This window comes from Vidua chalybeata, chromosome 13, assembly GCF_026979565.1.
Source record: "Vidua chalybeata isolate OUT-0048 chromosome 13, bVidCha1 merged haplotype, whole genome shotgun sequence".
Lineage (NCBI taxonomy): Eukaryota > Metazoa > Chordata > Aves > Passeriformes > Viduidae > Vidua > Vidua chalybeata.
The window spans coordinates 19,890,780-19,905,139 of record NC_071542.1 but is presented as its reverse complement, the minus strand read 5'-3'; the positions used below and the strand labels follow the sequence as shown (position 1 = coordinate 19,905,139).

Below are 14,360 nucleotides of genomic sequence, written 5' to 3'. Positions count from 1 at the left end.
AAGTCCAGGGAAAAGCAAACTTCCTGCCCAGGGAATGGATTCCAATGGGGAACTGGGGAGAGGGATTCAATTCCTTTTAAATCCCAGGGAATTCCCATTTTTAGTTCAAATTCCTGAATGTTTCCACAAGGCGCTTTAAGGATATTAAAAAAAAAAAAAAAAAAAAAAAAAAAAGGGTAAAATCACCTGGAGGAGCCTGAAATTCCTGCTTTTTTTTTCCAGCTTTTCCAAATCCACGTGGCTTAGGAGGGATGAGGGAGTTTTGCTGGAATTTCATCCCAAATTCCTTTGGCATTTGGTGTGGATCAACATTCCACAAATAAATATCCCAGTTTATTTCCTTGGAACAACTGGGCGCGGAGTTTTCCTTCCTCCTGGGAAGGGAATTGAGGAAAATCCAGAGATTTTTGGTAAAAAGCAGGAAAAATCCTCTCCCTGTGCCGCTCCAAGATCCAGCACCACCCATTCCATGGGTTCAGCCAGAGGATCCCGTGGAATTCTGGCATTCCATCCCCTTTGGAACGCAGTTTTCCCAAAATTCCCGGCAGGCACTGGAGAGGACGGGAGGATTTTGGTTCAAAAGTTGAACGACCTGGGATCATTCCGGGATGATTCCCGACGTTTTTCCCACGGGCTCTCCAATCCCAGCCGGATTCCTCCCCGGTCACGGCAGCTCCCAAAGTAAATAAACTCTGGAATTATCAGCAATGATAATTTGTTTTCCCAGGAATATTTTTTATTAGTAAGCAGATTAAAATCAGTGATTTATATTAATTTAATAAAACCGTCGGAAAAACAATTCCAGTGCTTATAAATATCCCGAAAATCCCGGTCAGCGTTCCCAAGGATTGATTTATCCCGTATTTCACCCGTTCATCCCAGATTTTATTGTGATATCCCAAATTCCAGCAGCTCCCAAAGTGCAGCAGTCAGACCTCGGCAAAGGCAGTTAGAAGGAAATTAATGGAAGAGCCGTGGGATTATCCAGGAAAATATTCCCAAAGAATAAAGTGTGTGCCGTGTTCCTGCAGGGAAATCCAAGAGGGAAACCTGGATCCTGGAAAAGCCTGGAGCTCCAGGCTCTCCCTGCAAAATCCAGGAGCAGCAGGGAAGGAAAACGAGGAACAACAGAGGGAAAATCCGGGGAATTCTTTAAAATTCCAGGGCGCTTTTAACCCTTGAGCTGTCCCAAATCCTGCTTTTCTCCTGGCATCTCCCTCCCTGCGGATCCCAATCCCCAAAATATTCAAAACCTTTTCCTAAAGGATCCCAAATCCTGGGAGGTTGGGGCATGGAGCTCTCCCGTCTCCCACCCCCAGTCCTGGGATCCATCCTGGGAATACCCAGGACAGGACGGAATTCCTTAATTCCATCATCCCCTCTGTGGAAACTCGGAATTCCCACGGGAATGAACTTCTCAGGATTTCCCGGAATGAGACCCTGGAAGAGCTTTCCTGCGGGAACATCCCCTTGGAGCTCTCCTGGAATCCCTTTTCCCGGATAAAGAGGGAAAACGGTGGGAATTAAAACGGGAGGGAAACTCCAGTCCCTCCACCCCACCTTTCCAGGCACTCGGGCTGAGCGCAAGGCTTGGAATTCCAAAGGAATGCCACATCCAAGGGGAAAACGGGAATTAGGAGTGCTTGGCTCCACCGGGAATCTCCCAGCTGGCGATGCCAACATTCCCTGGATTTCTCCCCGTGGCAGACCTGAGGGATGCCGGATTCTTTGGGAAGCAGGAGCGCTTCCCTCCCTCTTCAGGGATCAAATCCCGATTATTTGACGCTTTCCCTGTGGATAACAACGGGATGGGAAGCGTTTCCCAGCCCATCCGTGGATAAAACCGGTGCAGCTTTCCTTTGGGAAATTCCCAAAGGAATATTTCCAGGCGATCCAATTCCCCCATGGGAACACCTCTGGAATGGGACTGCTCCCAGAAATCCCAGGCAATCCATGATTCTAGTGGGATTTTTCCCGGGAAGGAGGCTCCGGGCAGAGGCTGCGGAAGCAGACCCCGAGGATGGCCAGGCTGGCGGCCGCTCCCATTCCCAGGGATCCGAAGGTTTCCAGGGAAGAGGGAAGCGGGAGGCGGCCGCGCCGCTCCGCCATGTCCACGGAGACGGCTTCCAGCTGGAAGAGCGTTCCCAGGATCCCGCAGATGTGGAAAACCTGGTGGCTGTGCCCTGCGACAGAAAACTCCGAGAATTCCATGGGAATTCCATGGGAATTCCATGGGCGTTCAGCTGGCCCAGGTGGGTTCCTCATCCCCAGAATGCTCCGGGGGCTTGGAGCGCTCTGGGATAGTGGGAGGTGCCCCTGCCCATCCAAACATCCCGGAATTCCAGGATTCCAGGACTGATTGACACTCAGCCCACTTCACCTGGCATCCATGGAATATCTATCCCACAAATTCCTGATTCCTGGGGTTTTATCATCCTAAGAATTCCTATTCCCAATTCCCGGGGTTTTATCCTCGTAATTCCTATTCCCAATGGCTCTGGCTCCGGGGGGTTTATTCCTGGGATTCTATGGGGTTTATTCCCGGCATTCCCTGGGTTCATTCCTGGGACCCCATGGGGTTATTCCTAGCATTCCCCTGGGATCATCCCCTAGACTCTCTGGGGTTCACTCCCAGGATTCCCGGGGTTTATTCCCTGGATTCCCTGGGGTTCATTCCCTGGATTCCCTGGGTTAATTCCTGGGATTCTCAGGGTTTATTCCCTGGATTCCCATGGTTTATTCCTTGGATTCCCTGGGTTCATTCCCAGAATTCCTGGGGTTTATTCCCTGGATTCCCTGGGGTTCATTCCCCGGATTCCCTGGGTTCATTCCCAGCATTCCCACGGTTTATTCCCTGGATTCCCTGGGCTTCATTCCCCGGATTCTCTGGGTTCATTCCCAGCATTCCCAGGGTTTATTCCCTGGATTCACTGGGTTCATTCCCAGCATTCCCATGGTTTATTCCCTGGATTCCCTGGGCTTCATTCCCTAGATTCCCTGGGGTTCATTCCCTGGATTCCCTGGGTTCATTCCCAGCATTCCCAGGGTTTATTCCTGCCATTCCCTGGGTTAATTCCCAGCATTCCCAGGGTTTATTTCTGCCATTCCCTGGGTTCATTCCCAGCATTCCCGGGGTTCATTCCCAGCATTCCCAGGGTTCATTCCCAGCATTCCCAGGGTTCATTCCTGGCATTCCCAGGGTTCATTCCCGGCATTCCCAGGGTTCATTCCTGGCATTCCCAGGGTTCATTCCCGGCATTCCCGGGGTTCATTCCCAGCATTCCCAGGGTTCATTCCCGGCATTCCCAGGGTTTATTTCTGCCATTCCCTGGGTTCATTCCCAGCATTCCCGGGGTTCATTCCCAGCATTCCCAGGGTTCATTCCCGGCATTCCCAGGGTTTATTTCTGCCATTCCCTGGGTTCATTCCCAGCATTCCCGGGGTTCATTCCCAGCATTCCCAGGGCTCATTCCCGGCATTCCCGCAGTGCTCACCGATGAAGTCGAAGCTCCCCGGCGCCAGGCGCTCGGGCAGGCGCGAGGTGAAGCTCAGGAAGGTCAGGAGGGCGCAGAGGCTGTGCCGGGAATGCAGCGGGAGCGAGCCTTCGGAGCAGCTCCCGGCCGCGCTCCGGGACAGCTGCCGGCGAAAACGGGAATGATCCATCCCTCCATCCACCAGTGCATCCATGAATCCTTCCATCCATCCATCCATGAAACCTTCCATCCATCCATCCATCCATGAATCCATCCATGAATCCCTCCATCCATCCATCCATGAAACCTTCCATCCATCCATCCATCAATCCATGAATCCATCCATGAATCCATCCATCCTTCCATCCATCCATCCATCCATCCATCCATCCATGAATCCATCCATGAATCCATCATCCATCCATCCATCCATGAAACCTTCCATCCATCCATCATCCATCCATGAATCCATCCATGAATCCCTCCATCCATCCATCCATGAATCCATCCATCCATTCATCCATCCACCCATGAATCCTTCCATCCATCCATCCATGAATCCACCCATGATCCATCCATGAATCCATCCATCCATCCATGATCCATCCATCCATCCATCCATGAATCCACCCATGATCCATCCATGAATCCATCCATGATCCATCCATGAATCCACCCATGATCCATCCATGAATCCATCCATCCATCCATGATCTATCCATCCATCCATCCATGAATCCATCCAACCATCCATCCATCCATCATCCATCCCATCCTATCCCATCCCACCCTATCCCATCCATGAATCCATCCATTAATCCATCCATCATCCATCCATCATCCACCCATGAATCCTTCCATCCATCCATGAATCCATCCATGATCTATCCATGAATCCATCCATCCATCATCCATCCATCATCCATCCATGAATCCATCATCCATCCATCCATTCATCCATGAATCCATCCATCCATCCATCCATCCCATCCTATCCCATCCCACCCCATCCCATCCATGAATCCATCCATGAATCCATGAATCCTTCCATCATCCACAGATCCATCCATCCATCCATCCATCCATGAATGCATCCATGAATCCTTCCATCCATCCCTCCATCATCCATCCATCCATCCATCCATGAATCCATCCCATCCCATCCATCCCATCCCATCCATGGATCCATCCATCCATCCATCCATCCCAAAGGAGCCACAGCCACTCCCAGTTCCCCACTCCTCTCAGCCCCGCTCCAACCCCTCTTTCCCAGGAAAAAGCAGGATTGATCCATCAATCCCAGCCCCCCACAGCCATCACCTCCACTCCTGCCGGCCCAAATTCCCACCCTGCTCCAGTTCAATCCCTGGAAAAGGCCCCTCCCAGCTTCCCAAGGCAGGAATTTTCCAGCCCTTTGAAGTGGGAGGAATCCGCCGGCAATGGGAGCAGGAAAAAACATCCCAGAGCCTTTTCCTGCCGGAGTTTGTTTGCCTTTCAAACCCCGAGCCGGGCCTGTTTTCCCAAAGAATTCCAGGCTGAGGCAGCTGAAATCTCCCGGGATTTTGTGGGATACGCACCCTGTAGAAAACTGGGATGCTGTCGAAAATGTAGGGATACACGAAGGCCAAAGTTCGGAAAGCTTTGCTCAGGCTGGGCCGCTCCGCCTCCAGAAACCTGGGAAACACCGGGAATTCCACATGGGATACACCGGGAATTCCACAGGGGATACACCGGGAAACACCGGGAATTCCACAGGGGATACACAGGGAATTCCACATGGGATACACCAGGAATTCCACATGGGATACACTGGGAATTCCACATGGGATACACCGGGAAACACCGGGAATTCCACATGGGATACAACGGGAATTCCACATGGGATACACCAGGAAACACAGGGAATTCCACATGGGATACACTGGGAATTCCACATGGGATACAACGGGAATTCCACATGGGATACACCGGGAAACACCAGGAATTCCACATGGGATACACCAGGAAACACCGGGAATTCCACATGGGATACACCAGGAAACACAGGGAATTCCACATGGGATACACTGGGAATTCCACATGGGATACAACGGGAATTCCACATGGGATACACCCGGAATTCCACATGGGATACACAGGGAATTCCACAGCTTCTCCAGGAATCTGGGATAGCGGACCTGAACAATCTCCAAGTTCCCTCCCAGTCCAAACCATTCCAGGATTCCACAAACCCCCTTTGGAGCTTCCCAAAGATTGAAACTCCTCCCATTATTCCACATTTTCACCATCGAATTCTCCTCACTTCCCAACGGGAAAATTCCCTCTTTCCCCTTCCCCACCTCCCGGCTGGGCCCAATCCGTGAGCAAACCCCTCATCCCGAATTCCCGGCGCCGCTGGATCCCACCTGGAATAGCAGGACAGGCCAGTGCTGAGCACGGAGTTGAGCACGGCCACGGGAACGTAGAAATTGTGGAATGTGCTCCCGACCCATTCCAGCGGGAAGACGTAGGCGGAATACGCCAGCGCCGAGCCTGGAAGCACAGCGGGGCCGTCAGCTCCAAATCCCGGAATTCCAGGCTGGAATTCCCCTGGAATTCCTCATCCTCCTGGGCTCAGCTCTGAGCTCCGGGAAGGGCCGGGAATCTCCGGAACAGGCGGCATTCCGGAGGGACTGGAGTGGGAATATCCTGGAATTGCCGCGTGCTCCCAGTGAGGCTCCTCCAGTTGGGAAAAATCTGGGATTTTTCCTCATTCTTGTTATTCCAAATCCCCCAAACCCCCCAAACCCCCCATAACCCCAAAACCCCACAAACCCCCATAACCCCCAAATCCCCATAACCCCCAAATCCCCCATAACCCCCAAAACCCCCCAAACCCCCCATAACCCCCAAAACCCCACAAACCCCCCATAACCCCCAAAATCCCCCATGACCCCAAAACCCCACAAATCCCCCATAACCCCCAAAATCCCCCAAACCCCTCATAACCCCCAAATCCCCCATAACCCCCAAAATCCCATAAACCCCCCATAACCCCCAAATCCCCTATAACCCCCAAATCCCCCAAACCCCCCATATCCCCCATAACCCCCAAAACCCCCCAAACCCCCCATAACCCCAAAACCCCACAAACCCCCCATAACCCCAAAACCCCACAAACCCCCCATAACCCCCAAAATCCCCCATAACCCCAAACCCCCCAAAACCCCCCATAACCCTCAAATCCCCCAAACCCCCCATAACCCCCAAAATCCCCCAAACCCCCCAAACCCCCCAAAACCCCCAAACCCCCAAAATCCCCCATAACCCCCAAAATCCCATAAACCCCCCATAACCCCCAAATCCCCATAACCCCAAAATCCCCCATAACCCCCAAAATCCCATAAACCCCCCATAACCCCCAAATCCCTCAATCCCCCCATAATCCCATAAACCCCCCAAACCTCCCATAACCCCAAAATCCCCCAAACCCCCAAAATCCCCCAAATCCCCCATAACCCCCAAAATCCCATAAACCCCCCATAACCCCCAAACCCCCCATAACCCCCAAAACCCCCCAAACCCCCCATAACCCCCAAATCCCCCATAACCCCCAAAATCCCCCAAACCCCCCATAACCCCCAAAATCCCACAAACCCCCCATAACCCCCAAAATCCCCCATGACCCCAAAACCCCACAAATCCCCCATAACCCCCAAAATCCCCCAAACCCCCCATAACCCCCAAATCCCCCATAACCCCCAAAATCCCCCATAACCCCCAAAATCCCATAAACTCCCCATAACCCCAAAACCCCCCAAAGCCCCCATAACCCCCAAAATCCCATAAACCCCCCATAACCCCCAAAATCCCCCATAACCCCCAAAATCCCATAAACTCCCCATAACCCCAAAACCCCCCAAAGCCCCCATAACCCCCAAAATCCCATAAACCCCCCAAAACCCCCCAAATCCCCCAAACCCCCCAAACCCCCCATAACCCCCAAAACCCCCCAAACCCCCCAAACCCCCCAAACCTCCCATAACCCCAAAATCCCCCAAAACCCCCAAATCCCCCAAACCCCCCAAATCCCCCAAACCCCCCAAAACCCCCCAAACCCCCCCATAACCCCAAAATCCCGATCCCCCGTCGCGCCGTGTCCCACCCAGGCCGTAGAGGCTGAGCGCGGCGTAGTCGCAGCAGAAGGCGCGGTGCCGGCCGCGCCCGCCCAGCGCGCCCAGCGCGTGCGCCGCGCTCGAGGCCAGCGGGTAGAGCGCGCACGTGCCCAGGTAGGCCAGGAACGGCCCCGCCCCGGCCCCGCCGCCCGGAGAGCCCCAATCCCGCAGCCGCGCCTGCAGCAGCCACAGGAAATACCTGCGGGGTCACGTGGGGGGAGACAGGGGCGTCAGAGGCGGGCACGTGGGGGGGGAGGCAGGTGTGTGCCCAGGTGTGCCCAGGTGTGTGCCAGGGGTGTGCCCAGGGGTGTGCCCAGGTGTGTGCCAGGTGTGTGCCAGGTGTGTGCCCAGGTGTGCCCAGGTGTGCCCAGGGGTGTCTTGAGGGCACCCCCAGGTGTGCCCAGGTGTGTGCCCAGGTGTGCCCAGGTGTGTGCCCAGGGGTGTGCCAGGTGTGTGCCCAGGGGAGCCCAGGTGTGTGCCAGGTGTGTGCCAGGTGTGTGCCCAGGGGTGTGCCCAGGTGTGTGCCAGGTGTGCCCAGGTGTGTGCCCAGGTGTGCCCAGGTGTGTGCCAGGTGTGTGCCAGGTGTGCCCAGGGGTGTCCAAGTGAGCCCAGGTGTGCCCAGGTGTGTGCCCAGGTATGTTTTGAGGGCACCCCCAGGTGTGCCCAGGGGTCCCCAGAGGAGCCCAGGTGTGCCCAGGTGTGTGCCCAGGGGTGCCCAGGTGTGCCCAGAGGAGCCCAGGTGTGCCCAGGTGTGTGCCAGGTGTGTGTCCAGGGGTGTCCAGGTGTGCCCAGGTTTGTGCCAGGGGAGCCCAGGTGTGTGCCCAGGTGTGCCCAGGTGTGCCCAGGTGTGTTCAGGTGTTGATGGCACTCCCAGGTGTGCCCAGGTGTGCCCAGGTGTGCCCAGGTGTGCCCAGGTGTGCCCGGGCCCGCGGCACTCACCCGGCGGGCACCAGGTGTGTCCAGATGTTGAGGGTCTCGTTGTTCATGGCGAAGAGGCTGAGCAGGCACTCGCAGGCCGAGCTCCGGGGGGGGCGGTACCCGGAGAGGATCCCCGGCTCCCGGTAACTCTGGGAATAACGGGAATAGCGGGGACAACGGGAACAACGGGAACGGGAACAACGGGAACAACGGGAACGGGAATAACGGGAACGGGAATAACGGGAATAACGGGAACGGGAATAACGGGAACGAGAATAACGGGAATAACGGGAATGGGGATGGGAATAACGGGAACGGGAATAACGGGAATGGGAATCGGAATAATGGGAATGGAAACGGGGACGGGAATAACGGGAACGGGGATGAGAATAATGGGAACAGGGATGGGAATAACGGGAACGGGAATAACGGGAACGGGAATAACGGGAATGGGAATGACGGGAACGGGAATGGGGACGGGAATAACGGGAACGGGGATGGGAATAACGGGAACGGGGATGGGAAAAACGGGAATGGGGATGGGAATAATGGGGATGGGAATAACGGGAATGGGAATAATGGGGATGGGAATAACAGGAACGGGAACGGGAATAACGGGAATGGGAATGGGGACGGGAATAATGGGAACAGGAATAACGGGAATGGGGACGGGAATAACGGGAACGGGAATAACGGGAATGGGAACAGGAATAACAGGAATGGGAACGGGAATAATGGGAATGGAAACGGGGACGGGAATAACGGGAACGGGGATGAGAATAATGGGAACAGGGATGGGAATAACGGGGACGGGAATAACGGGAATGGGGATGGGAATAACAGGAATGGGAATGGGAATAACGGGAATGGGAACGGGAATAACGGGAATGGGAATGGGGATGGGAATAATGGGGATGGGAATAATGGGAACAGGAACAGGAATGGAGATGGGAATGGGAACAGGAATGGGAATGGGAAATGAGATATGGGAATGGGACAGGGGATGGAAATGGGAAATGGGAATGGCAATGGAAACAGGAATGGGAATGGAGATGGGAATGACAACAGGCACGGGAATGGGGAATGGGAATGGAGATGGGAACAGGAACGGGAATGGGAATGGGGATGGATAGGGAGCACCCCCAAAATTCCAGAGTCGGGACACAGCTGTGGCCCCCTTGGAGTGACCCCCCCGCTGTTCCCATGTGTCAGATCCCAAATCCCGCTGATCCCCGGGATCAGGGATGGAATTCCCGCTGACCTCGGGCACCTGGTGGGCGCGGAGCAGCCGGGCCGTGGGGCTCGGCATGGCCGGCTCCGGATCCGGGCCTTTTCCAGCTCGGCTTCCCTTGGGATGGCGCCTCAAAGCCCTCCCGGCTGCATCCCGCGGGAATGGCACTGCTCCCGCCGCGATTCCCAGGATCAGGACGGCCTGGAGGGGATGAGAATTCCTGGGATGCGGCGCGGGGTCCCATCCCAAACCCCAAATCCCAACTCCCAAAGGGAATTGTATCCCAAGGGGATGGGGAGCATCCATCCCCTGAGGGGCGCTGGGATCCCAAGGGAGCAGCGGGAGAAGGCTGATCCCACTTCCCAGAGGGACGGGAATTCCAACAGATCCAGAGGGATGTGGGATCACCTCGGGATCCCTGGATGCAGGAAGGTCCCTCGGGAAGCGGGAGGGACACGGGATCCCGGCTGGATCCCCTTTCCCACTCCCATGGAATATCCCGGCTCCGGCTCTTACCCGATCCTGGCGTTGGCAGCGCCGCCTCCGCTCTGGGAAATCAAGGGAAAAATCCACAATCCCTCCTTCCCTCCCGCCCGGAGCAGGAAAAGCGGGAAAGGAGCTCCTGCTCAGCTCAGTCCCACCAGGATCCAGAGGGATCCAAGGTTCTGGATTCCCGGGATCCTGAGGGATCCAGAGGGATTCTGCCATTCCAGCTGCTCCAGCCATCCCAAATTCCCAGCGGGATCCAGCCCTTGGGTGTGCCACAGGGCCATTCCCAAAGAACCCCTTTCCCAGCCCCTGGAATTCCCTGGATTCCCTCCCATCCCAGCCCTACCTCTGCCAGCTCCAGTGTGAGGCAGCTCCAGGAAAAGCCCCGGAACACTGGGAATGGCCGGAGAGGGAGGGGAAAATTAATGAGGCAGGAGAGCAATGAACCAACAAAACCCAGCTGGAAACGCCTCCGGTTAAAGATTAGACGGGAATCAGGAATGGGGAGTGGGGAATTGGGAATGGGGAACTGGGAATGGGGAATTGGGAATTGAGAACTGGGAATGGGGAATTGGGAACGGGGAATGGGGAACTGGGAATTGGGAATTGAGAACTGGGAACGGGGAATTGGGAATTGAGAACTGGGAATGGGGAATGGGGAACTGGGAATGGGGAATGGGGAATTGGGAATTGAGAACTGGGAATGGGGAATGGGGAACTGGGAATGGGGAATGGGGAATTGGGAATTGAGAACTGGGAATGGGGAATGGGGAATGGGGAATGGGGAACTGGGAATGGGGAATGGGGAATTGAGAACTGGGAATGGGGAATGGGGAATGGGGAATGGGGAATTGAGAACTGGGAATGGGGAATGGGGAATGGGGAATGGGGAATTGGGAACTGGGAATGGGGAATGGGGAATGGGGAATCTGAGGCTTCCCAGGGCTCTGGAAGCACCGAGGTGCTGCCTCAAAGCTCCACAGAGCCTGCAGCCCCCAGATCCCAGAGAATTCCTGCAGTTTTCCAAGATGAATCCAGAGAAGGCTCCAGGGAGAGCCCAGAGCCCCTTGCAGGGCCTGAAGGGGCTCCAGGAGAGCTGGAGAGGGACTGGGGACAAGGGATGGAGGGACAGGACCCAGGGAATGGCTCCCACTGCCAGAGAGCAGGGATGGGTGGGAGATTGGGAATTGGGAATTCCTGGCTGGGATGGAATTCCCAGAGCAGCTGTGGCTGCCCCCGGATCCCTGGGAGTGCCCCAGGCCAGGCTGGGATCTGTTCATGGAAGGGTCCCTGCGATGGCCGAGGCTGGAATGAGATGAGATTTAAGGGTCCTTCCAACCTGGGATTCTGGGATTCTCAGAGGGCAAAGGAATGAGCCCTTCCAGAGGCACAAGCCATTCCAGAGGCACGAGCCATTCCCGAGGCACGAGCCCTTCCAGAGGCACGAGCCATTCCAGAGGCACGAGCCATTCCCGAGGCAGGAGCCATTCCAGAGATCCTGCTCCTGCCAGGTGCAGGATCCCCCTGTGCACAGAGCCCCTGGATGGGATCCCCGAGCTGGGAGCCCCCGGATCCATCCCAGCCCAGCCATTCCTGCAGCAGGGATCCCTTCCGTTTTCCTTGTTCCCTGTCCCTATTCCCTGTCCCTGTTCCTTGTTCCCTATTCCTTGTTCCCTGTTCCCAATTCCCTGTTCCCAATTCCCTCTTCCCTGTCCCTTGTTCCCTATTCCCCATTCCCTCTTCCCTGTTCCCCATTCCCTGTTCCCTAATCCCCATTCCCAGTTCCCTGTCCCAGTTCCCAGTTCCCTGTTCCTTGTTCCCTATTCCCCATTCCCTCTTCCCTGTTCCCCATTCCCTGTTCCCTAATCCCCATTCCCAGTTCCCTGTCCCAGTTCCCAATTCCCTGTTCCTTGTTCCCTATTCCCCATTCCCTGTTCCCAATTCCCAGTTCCCTATTCCCCGTTCCCTATTCCCTCTTCCCAGTTCCCATTCCCTGTTCCCTGTCCCAGTTCCCAATTCCCTGTTCCCAGTGGGAAGCAGGAGGAGGCTCCAGGCCGGGCCTCAGGCAGGAATTTGTGGTTTGGGAGCGCAGTGAGGGCAGTGAGTCACCGGGGCCGGGCCCTCCCTGCGGCCCGGCCGGCTTCCTCCTCCTCCTCCTCCTCCTCCTCCTCCTCCTCCTCCTCTCCCTCCTCCTCCGGCTCTTCCCAGCCGGGAATGGGATTGGGATGGGGATGGGGACACGGCGGGGCTGTGACCGCTGTGAGTCACCTCTGCCAGCGCTGCGGCTTCACCCAGCTCCAACAGCTCCTCTTCCTCCTCCTCCTCCTCCTCCTCCTCCTCCTCTCCCTCCGCCGGTTCCCCCCAGCCCCACCCGACCCCTCTCGAGGCTGTCCCGGCCCGGGAGCTCCCGGCTGGCCCCAGGCTCCGCTGGGGAATGTCCCCACCTGGCACCAGTGTCCCCACCTGGCACCAGTGTCCCCACCTGGCACCAATGTCCCCACCTGGCACCACTGCCACCCGCCCTGGTGCCAGGAGCCCGGCCCTGTCACCTTGTCACAGTCCTCTGCCCATGGCACAGCTCCCATGGCTCCTTTCCTTTCCTTCTCCCTTTCCTTTCCTTTCCTTTCCTTTCCTTTCCTTTCCTTTCCTTTCCTTTCCTTTCCTTTCCTTTCCTTTCCTTTCCTTTCCTTTCCTTTCCTTTCCTTTCCTTTCCTTTCCTTTCCTTTCCTTTCCTTCCCTTCCCTTCCCTTCCCTTCCCTTCCCTTCCCTTCCCTTCCCTTCCCTTCCCTTCCCTTCCCTTCCCTTCCCTTCCCTTCCCTTCCCTTCCCTTCCCTTCCCTTCCCTTCCCCCTCCCCACAGCACATCCTTCCCTATGGAATGTCCTTCCCTATGGAATGTCCCTCCCCACGGCAGACGCCACCCCCTGGCACGGCTCTCCCTGGCACACCCCGGCACATCCCTCGCCCCGTGCCAGCTCCAGCGGCGCTTTTTTCCCACGGGCCGGGAATATTCGGGAATTCCCGAGCGGCCCTGGACGCGTTTCCAGCGGCGCCGGGAGAGCGGGAGCAGCGCTGGAAAACTCCGGGAGCGGCCGGGAGCAGCGCGGGCCGCGCCGGGACCGTTCCCGGCGGGACAACGGCGGCTTTGTGGGAGTTGTTGTTGTTGTTGTTGCCGCTGGAATTCGCCGGGATCCACCGGGAGCAGCAGCTTTTCCATGCCAGAAATCCGCCGCTCCCACCCGGGATTGGGGGATCCCAGACTCCATCCCGCTCCCGAGTGAAACTTCCCGGGAATTCCGCGATCCCCCGCGCCGGGAGCCGTGGGAGGGCCGGGAATGCTCCCGGTGCTCCGGCACTTCTCCCATCCCCATCCCCATCCCCGTTCCCGCATTCCCGAACTTCCCGGGAGCCGACCCTCGGGATCAGCGGGAGAAGCTGGGAATGCCGGAGCGGGGGAAGAGCCGGGACTTACGGGACGCTGGATGCGGCGTTTTCCAGCGCTGCCTCCAAATCCCGGGATTACTCAGCTGGGAACAAACACTGCCCACATGGAACACCCGGCCGGGCGGGCGCGGCTTTTCCAGAGGCACGATCCCGCCAGGAAGCGCCCACAGGGATGATCCCAGAGCCGGCAATTCCCAGGTTTTGGGAGAGAATGAACCCTGGCTCGTCCAAGGGAAAAAAAAAAGGTTCCCAGATAAACCCGGAAATCAGCGCGGCCAAACGCGGCCGGGATCGGATCCAGCGGCGAGGAAGTGGAAAAAAAGCAGGAAAAAATATCAATTCCCAGCCCTGCCGTGCATCTCCCGCTCCCAGCGCCTCTGGAAAACTCCCGGAGCTCTTCCAGAGGAGCCTGGCAATTCCAGCCCTCCCGCGGCTGCTCATTCCCAGATTATTCCCAGCTGGACGGGAATAAATCCCAGCCCGGCGGGTTTTCCCCGTTCTGCTTCCCAAAAATCCCTGCTGCTTTTCCTGCAGTGTCCCGCTGGGAACGGCTTTCCCCAAATTCACAGAGCAGAAGAGTTCAGCGGGATGGAGAGGGACGAGCGGGCTTCGTTTATTATTATTAATAATTATTATTATTATTAATTGTTAT

General features: G+C 56.4%; 1 protein-coding gene across 7 annotated transcripts; it reads right to left on the bottom strand.

Moving 5' to 3' along the window:
- Window positions 1-714: 714 nt before the first annotated feature.
- PAQR5 (progestin and adipoQ receptor family member 5) lies at window positions 715-13,924 on the bottom strand. 7 transcript variants are annotated; one of them, XM_053954731.1, is made up of 8 exons: window positions 10,612-10,863; window positions 10,293-10,324; window positions 9,807-9,977; window positions 8,567-8,694; window positions 5,879-6,005; window positions 5,051-5,147; window positions 3,495-3,636; window positions 715-2,183 (listed from the first exon to the last, which is right to left on the bottom strand). In XM_053954731.1, the coding sequence occupies exons 3-8, from the start codon at window positions 9,852-9,854 to the stop codon at window positions 1,634-1,636; spliced, it is 1,092 nt and encodes a 363-aa protein (XP_053810706.1). In that variant the 5' UTR covers window positions 9,855-9,977; window positions 10,293-10,324; window positions 10,612-10,863; the 3' UTR covers window positions 715-1,633. The 7 variants fall into 7 exon arrangements, with proteins under 7 accessions (XP_053810706.1, XP_053810705.1, XP_053810707.1 ...); XM_053954730.1 differs by lacking the exons at window positions 10,293-10,324; window positions 10,612-10,863 and adding an exon at window positions 13,737-13,924; XM_053954732.1 differs by lacking the exon at window positions 10,293-10,324.
- Between the last annotated feature and the right edge of the window lie 436 nt (window positions 13,925-14,360).

Coding starts and splice junctions, on each gene's coding strand:
- PAQR5 (XM_053954727.1), bottom strand. CDS start 10,082: ATGGATGCTCCCCATCCCCTTGGGATACAATTCCCTTTGGGAGTTGGG. Junction 5,148..5,878: donor GGCCTGTCCTGCTATTCCAG/GTGGGATCCAGC, acceptor GGTGTTTCCCAG/GTTTCTGGAGGCGGAGCGGC. Junction 2,184..3,494: donor GGGGAGCTTCGACTTCATCG/GTGAGCACTGCG, acceptor TTTCTGTCGCAG/GGCACAGCCACCAGGTTTTC.